The sequence below is a fragment of the Oncorhynchus kisutch genome, unplaced genomic scaffold (assembly GCF_002021735.2).
Source record: "Oncorhynchus kisutch isolate 150728-3 unplaced genomic scaffold, Okis_V2 Okis06b-Okis10b_hom, whole genome shotgun sequence".
In the NCBI taxonomy this organism is placed as follows: domain Eukaryota; kingdom Metazoa; phylum Chordata; class Actinopteri; order Salmoniformes; family Salmonidae; genus Oncorhynchus; species Oncorhynchus kisutch.
The window spans coordinates 11,414,918-11,422,792 of record NW_022261983.1 but is presented as its reverse complement, the minus strand read 5'-3'; the positions used below and the strand labels follow the sequence as shown (position 1 = coordinate 11,422,792).

Genomic DNA, 7,875 nt, shown 5'->3' with positions numbered 1-7,875 from the left:
TCCCTCTCTCTCTACCAGTACGTCTCTCTCTCTCTCTACCAGTACGTATCTCTCTCTCTCTCTCTCTCTCTCTCTACCAGTACGATCGTCTCTCTCTTCTCTCTTACCAGTAGTCCCTCTCGTCTCTTCTACCAGTACTCTCTCTCGCTCTCTCTCTACCCAGTACGTCTCTCTCTCTCTCGCTCTCTCTCTCTCTACCAGTACGTCTCTTCTCTCCTCTCGCTCTCTCTCTCTACCAGTACGTCTCTCTCTCTCTCTCTCGTACCAGGTATGTCTCTCTCTCTCTCTCTCTACAAGTACGTCTCTCTCTCTCGCTCTCTCTCTCTCTTTACCAGTACGTCTCTCTCTCTCTCTACCAGTATGTCTCTCTCTCTCTCTACCAGTAGTCGTCTCTCTCTCTCTCTACCAGTACGTCTCTCTCTCTCTCTCTCTCTCTCTCTCTCTCTCTCTCTCTCTCTCTCTCTCTACCAGTACGGTCTCTCTCTCTCTCTCTCTCTCTCTCTCTACCAGTACGTATCTCTCTCTCTCTATCTCTACCAGTACATCAAGTCCCCAACCCACCATTTCCCACGTAGTCTCCATCTCTCCCTCTTTCCTTCTCCCCTTTCCTCCCTGTCTCATCTCTCCTTCTTCTCTCCGTCTCTCAGACCTGTCACACTACACACTCAGGCAATTATTGGCTATTTTGAGAGAGAATTAGAGAGAGAACGAACAAGTAAGAGAGAGAGAATAAGAGGGATGAAGAGGGAAAGGAAAGAGAGGGTGATGGGAGCCTTGTGCCTGTCAGTCTCCAAGTCGTTATCTTGAAAAATGGGAGCTGACTGACTGACAGTCTTTGATAAATGAATTAAAAGTTCACACAGTTACCTCACATCTCTCATCATCAGTCTCATCATCAGCCTTCTCATCTGTGTTCTCACCTCATCAGTTGTCTGTCTGTCTGTCTGTCTGTCTGTCTGTCTGTCTGTCTGTCTGTCTGTCTGTCTGTCTGTCTGTCTGTCTGTCTGTCTGTCTGTCTGTCTGTCTGTCTGTCTGTCTGTCTGTCTGTTGTCTGTCTGTCTGTCTGTCTGTCTGTCTGTCTGTCTGTCTGTCTGTCTGTCTGTCTGTCTGTCACGTCTGTCTGTCTCACCTACCTGTTTGTCTCTACCCAGGTATTGCCCCCAACATCACGGCAGGTCCAGCTGACAGTGCTGTGATTGACGGCATGTCAGTCATCCTCCACTGTGAGACCAGCGGAGCCCCGCGACCAGCTATCACCTGGCAGAAAGGTATGGTGGTGGACAGCTTCTATTAGAAGTGCATGTCATTTTGTGTGTTTTTTCAGAGGGAACGGTGATTACATATGACTCAGTCCACAAGGTGACGCAGAAGCTCTGACGGTCTCAGGGCAGAACCCTGCTGGTGTTAACTGACACTTCTTTCTCCTTCTGGTTCCGTCTCGATACTTCACTAACTCTCTCTCTCTCTCTCTCTCTCTCTCTCTCTCTCTCTCTCTCTCTCTCTCTCTCTGTATCTCCCTCTCTCCCTCTCTCCCTCTCCCTCGCCCTCTCCCTCTGTCTCTCTCTCTCTCTCTCTGCTCTCTCCATCTCTCTCTATCTCTCTCTCTCTCTCTGTCCTCTCTCCCTCGCCCTCTCCCTCTCTCCCTCTCCCTCGCCCTCTCCCTCTCTCTCTCTCTCTCTGCATCTCTCTCTATCTCTCTCTCTATCTCTCTCTCTGTCTCTCCCTCTCTCCCTCGCCCTCTCTCCCTCTCCCTCGCCCTCTCCCTCTCTCTCTCTCTCTCTCTGCTCTCTCCATCTCTCTCTCTCTATCTCTCTCTCTCTGTCTCTCTCTCTCCCTCTCTCCCTCTCCCTCTCCCTCTCCCTCTCTCTCTCTGCTCTCTCTCTCTCTCTCAATTCAATTCAATTCAATTCAAGGGCTTTATTGGCATGGGAAACATGTGTTAACATTGCCAAAGCAAGTGAGGTAGACAACATACAAAGTGAATATATAAAGTGAAAAACAACAAAATTAACAGTAAACATTACACATACAGAAGTTTCAAAACAGTAAAGACATTACAAATGTCATATTATATATATATACAGTGTTCTAACAATGTACAAATGGCTAAAGCATAAATATGGGTTGTATTTACAATGGTGTTTGTTCTTCACTGGTTGCCCTTTTCTCGTGGCAACAGGTCACAAATCTTGCTGCTGTGATGGCACACTGTGGAATTTCACCCAGTAGATATGGGAGTTTTTCAAAATTGGATTTGTTTTCGAATTCTTTGTGGATCTGTGTAATCTGAGGGAAATATGTCTCTCTAATATGGTCATACATTGGGCAGGAGGTTAGGAAGTGCAGCTCAGTTTCCACCTCATTTTGTGGGCAGTGAGCACATAGCCTGTCTTCTCTTGAGAGCCATGTCTGCCTACGGCGGCCTTTCTCAATAGCAAGGCTATGCTCACTGAGTCTGTACATAGTCAAGGCTTTCCTTAATTTTGGGTCAGTCACAGTGGTCAGGTATTCTGCAGCTGTGTACTCTCTGTGTAGGGCCAAATAGCATTCTAGTTTGCTCTGTTGTGTTAAGTAGTTATCTTTTTGTTTTCTCATGATTTGGTTGGGTCTAATTGTGCTGCTGTCCTGGGGCTCTGTAGTGTGTGTTTGTGTTTGTGAACAGAGCCCCAGGACCAGCTTGCTTAGGGGACTCTTCTCCAGGTTCATCTCTCTGTAGGTGATGGCTTTGTTATGGAAGGTTTGTGAATCGCTTCCTTTAAGGTGGTTGTAGAATTTAACAGCTCTTTTCTGGATTTTGATAATTAGTGGGTATCGGCCCTAATTCTGCTCTGCATGCATTATTTGGTGTTCTACGTTGTACACGGAGGATATTTTTGCAGAATTCTGCGTGCAGAGTCTCAATTTGGTTTTTGTCCCATTTTGTGAAGTCTTGGTTGGTGAGCGGACCCCAGACCTCACAACCATAAAGGGCAATGGGCTCTATGACTGATTCAAGTATTTTTAGCCAAATCATAATTGGTATGTTGAAATTTATGTTTCTTTTGATGGCATAGAATGCCCTTCTTGCCTTGTCTCTCAGATCGTTCACAGCTTTGTGGAAGTTACCTGTGGTGCTGATGTTTAGGCCAAGGTATGTATAGTTTTTTGTGTGCTCTAGGGAAACAGTGTCTAGATTTGTATTTGTGGTCCTGGTGACTGGACCTTTTTTGGAACACCATTATTTTGGTCTTACTGAGATTTACTGTCAGGGCCCAGGTCTGACAGAATCTGTGCATAAGATCTAGGTGCTGCTGTAGGCCCTCCTTGGTTGGTGACAGAAGCACCAGATCATCAGCAAACAGCAGACATTTGACTTCGGATTCTAGCAGGGGGAGGCCGGGTGCTGCAGACTTTTCTAGTGCCCGCGCCAATTCGTTGATATATATGTTGAAGAGGGTGGGGCTTAAGCTGCATCCCTGTCTAACCCCACGACCCTGTGTGAAGAAATGAGTGTGTTTTTTGCCCATTTTAACCGCACACTTGTTGTTTGTGTACATGGATTTTATAATGTCGTATGTTTTACCCCCAACACCACTTTCCATCAGTTTGTATAGCAGACCCTCATGCCAGATTGAGTCGAAGGCTTTTTTGAAATCAACAAAGCATGAGAAGACTTTGCCTTTGTTTTGGTTTGTTTGGTTGTCAATTAGGGTGTGCAGGGTGAATACATGGTCTGTTGTACGGTAATTTGGTAAAAATCCAATTTGACATATGCTCAGTACATTGTTTCTCTCTCTCTCTCCCCCTCCCCCTCCCCCCAGGTGAACGTGTGTTGGCCAGTGGTTCTGTCCAGCTGCCCAGGTTCACCCTGCTGGAGTCAGGCAGTCTACTAGTGTCCCCGTCTCACCTTTCTGATGCTGGGACTTATACCTGCATGGCCAGCAACTCCAGAGGCATAGACGAGGCCGCCGCAGATCTACTGGTGTGGGGTGAGTTTGGAGGGAGGGGGGGGGGGTCAACCACCTGTTAAACAGCCACCTGTCAACCACCTGTTAAGCAGCCAGTAACCTGGAGTCTGTCAACCACCTGTTAAACAGCCAGTAACCTGAAGTCTGTCAACCACCTGTTAAACAGCCAGTAACCTGGAGTCTGTCAACCACCTGTTAAACAGCCAGTAACCTGAAGTCTGTCAACCACCTGTTAAACAGCCAGTAACCTGAAGTCTGTCAACCACCTGTTAAACAGCCAGGTGTCTCTATGTTTTCAGCACGGACCCGTATCACCAAGCCACCTGTAGACCAGAGTGTCATCAAGGGGACCAAGGCTGTCATGTCCTGTGGGGTGACCCATGACCCCAGTGTGTCTGTCAGGTAAGGATGATGTCATGTCCTGTGGGGTGACCCATGACCCCAGTGTGTCTGTCAGGTAAGGATGATGTCATGTCCTGTGGGGTGACCCATGACCCCAGTGTGTCTGTCAGGTAAGGATGATGTCATGTCTTGTGGGGTGACCCATGACCCCAGTGTATCTGTCAGGTAAGGATGATGTCATGTATTGTGGGGTGACCCATGACCCCAGTGTGTTTGTCAGGTAAGGATGATGTCATGTCCTGTGGGGTGACCCATGACCCCAGTGTATCTGTCAGGTAAGGATGATGTCATGTCTTGTGGGATGACCCATGACCCCAGTGTGTCTGTCAGGTAAGGATGATGTCATGTATTGTGGGGTGACCCATGACCCCAGTGTGTCTGTCAGGTAAGGATGATGTCATGTCCTGTGGGGTGACCCATGACCCCAGTGTGTCTGTCAGTTAATTGGATGCCAAGCTGACACCTGACTCAGCTCCTCAAAGGCTAACTGATTAGTTGATCAGTTGAATCAGGAGGCTGTAGTGGAATAAATCAGAGGTTGATCAGTTGAATCAGGAGGCTGTAGTGGAATAAATCAAAGAGTTTGATCAGTTGAATCAGGGGGCTGTAGTGGAACAAATCAGAGGTTGATCAGTTGAATCAGGGGGCTGTAGTGGAATAAATCAAAGAGGTTGATCAGTTGAATCAGGGGGCTGTAGTGGAATAAATCAAAGAGGTTGATCAGTTGAATCAGGGGGCTGTAGTGGAATAAATCAAAGAGGTTGATCAGTTGAATCAGGGGTCTGTCCTGTGGGGTGACCCATGACCCCAGTGTATCTGTCAGGTAAGGATGATGTCATGTCTTGTGGGATGACCCATGACCCCAGTGTGTCTGTCAGGTAAGGATGATGTCATGTATTGTGGGGTGACCCATGACCCCAGTGTATCTGTCAGGTAAGGATGATGTCATGTATTGTGGGGTGACCCATGACCCCAGTGTGTCTGTCAGGTAAGGATGATGTCATGTCCTGTGGGGTGACCCATGACCCCAGTGTGTCTGTCAGTTAATTGGATGCCAAGCTGACACCTGACTCAGCTCCTCAAAGGCTAACTGATTAGTTGATCAGTTGAATCAGGAGGCTGTAGTGGAATAAATCAGAGGTTGATCAGTTGAATCAGGAGGCTGTAGTGGAATAAATCAAAGAGTTTGATCAGTTGAATCAGAGGTCTGTAGTGGAATAAATCAGAGGTTGATCAGTTGAATCAGGGGTCTGTAGTGGAATAAATCAGAGGTTGATCAGTTGAATCAGGGGGCTGTAGTGGAACAAATCAGAGGTTGATCAGTTGAATCAGGGGGCTGTAGTGGAATAAATCAAAGAGGTTGATCAGTTGAATCAGGGGGCTGTAGTGGAATAAATCAAAGAGGTTGATCAGTTGAATCAGGGGGCTGTAGTGGAATAAATCAAAGAGGTTGATCAGTTGAATCAGGGGTCTGTAGTGGAATAAATCAGAGGTTGATCAGTTGAATCAGGGGGCTGTAGTGGAACAAATCAGAGGTTGATCAGTTGAATCAGGGGGCTGTAGTGGAATAAATCAAAGAGGTTGATCAGTTGAAGTTAATGGAGGAAATGAGAAGTTTGGTGTCACAGTCACACACACAGTCTGAGTATCTGGATCAGTGTGAGCAGACAGTGACACACACACACACACAGTCTGAGTATCTGGATCAGTATGAGCAGACAGTGACACACACACAGTCTGAGTATATGGATCAGTATGAGCAGACAGGGACACACACAGTCTGAGTATATGGATCAGTATGAGCAGACAGGGACACACACAGTCTGAGTATCTGGATCAGTATGAGCAGACAGGGACACACACAGTCTGAGTATCTGGATCAGTATGAGCAGACAGGGACACACACAGTCTGAGTATATGGATCAGTATGAGCAGACAGGGACACACACAGTCTGAGTATATGGATCAGTATGAGCAGACAGTGACACACACAGTCTGAGTATATGGATCAGTATGAGCAGAGCGTCTGTGTGTTTCAGAGAGAATTCATTAAGCCCTTTTTACATCAACAGTCTCAAAGTGCTCTATGGTAACCGTGTGTGTGTCTGTCTGTCTGTCTGTGTGTGTGTGTGTGTGTGTGTGTGTGTGTGTGTGTGTGTGTGTGTGTGTGTGTGTGTGTGTGTGTGTGTGTGTGTGTGTGTGTGTGTGTGTGTGTGTGTTGATGTGTGTGTGTTTTGATGCGTATGTGTTTTGGTATGTGTGTGTGTTGGTGTGTGTGTGGGTTGGTGTGTGTGTTGTCTGCTTCTCCAGGTATGTTTGGGAGAAGAGTGGTTCAGTGGTGGATGTGAGCACCTCTCCCCGGCTCCGTCTGGACCCTGACGGGACTCTGCACCTCTCCCAGACCTGGTCAGGTGACATCGGAACATACACCTGTAGAGTCACCTCTGTAGGGGGCAACGACTCACGCAGCGCTCACCTCAGAGTCAGGTTAACCTCACATCTAGTTGAGATCTCTCTCTTGGTCAGTCACTCTGTCTGGCATTGTGTGTCCATCTCTATCTTCCTCCCATCATGCAGTATTATCCATTCACTCTTCATCTTCCTCTTCCTCTCTCTCTCTTCCCCCTCTCTGTGTCTCTCTCTAACTCCCTCTATCTCTGTCTCTGTCTCTCTCTCTCTCTCCCTCTCTCTCTCTCGTGCTCTCGTGCTCTCTCTCTCGCACGCGCTTTCTCTCTCTCTCTCTCTCTCTCCCTCTATCTCTGTCTTTGTCTTTGTCTCTGTCTCTCTCTCTCTCTCTCTCTCTCTCGCTCTCTCTCTCTGTCTTTGTCTCTGTCTCTCTCTCTCTCTCTCTCTCTCTCTCTCGCTCTCTCTCTCTCTCTCTCTCTCTCTCTCTCTCTCTCTCTCTCTCTCTCTCTCTCTCTCTCTCTCTCTCTCTCTCTCTCTCTCTCTCTGTCTCGCTCTCTCTCTATCTCTCTCTCTCTCTCTGTCTCGCTCTCTCTCTCTCTCTCTGTCTCGCTCTCGCTCTCTCTCTCACACACTCTCTCGCGCTCTATCTCTATCTCTCTATCTCTCTCCTCTCCCATTGACTCTCTAGCAGTGTGCTGTTGTCTCATCCACAGCTACTCTACAGATTTATCATATTCCCCTCACCTCTCATCTCCTCCCTCCGTCATCAACTCCTCTCTGCACTCTGCTATTTTCACTATTAACTACCACGTTCAGTGGGTATTTATGATATTAACATTCTGTCTTTGTCTCTCTCATTTTCTCTGAACCGTGCTCTGTCTGTTTATGTCTCTCCTTCACACACACACACCTTCCCCCTCATCCCCCCACCCTCTACAGGCAGCTTCCCCATGCTCCAGAGATCCCCAGTGCAGCTCTGAGCCAGGTAGAGAAGAGGGCCATCAATCTGACCTGGGCTCAGGCCTTCGATGGGAACAGCCCCCTGATCCGATACATCCTGGAGGTCTCAGAGAACAGTGAGTGGACTAGTAGAGAATACTACATCTGGAATACTGAACAC

The 7,875-nt window shown here is 47.7% G+C and overlaps 1 protein-coding gene across 1 annotated transcript in view; it reads left to right on the top strand.

The window, feature by feature from the left end:
- The window catches only part of LOC109886419 (protein sidekick-2-like), a 192,703-nt gene that overhangs the window by 173,587 nt on the left and 11,241 nt on the right, over positions 1 to 7,875 (top strand). Inside the window, exons 7-11 of the mRNA XM_031813746.1 lie at positions 1,138 to 1,268; positions 3,801 to 3,968; positions 4,247 to 4,349; positions 6,660 to 6,836; positions 7,695 to 7,831. Coding sequence (XP_031669606.1) covers positions 1,138 to 1,268; positions 3,801 to 3,968; positions 4,247 to 4,349; positions 6,660 to 6,836; positions 7,695 to 7,831 — 716 coding nt within the window. The remainder of the gene's footprint in view (positions 1 to 1,137; positions 1,269 to 3,800; positions 3,969 to 4,246; positions 4,350 to 6,659; positions 6,837 to 7,694; positions 7,832 to 7,875) is intronic.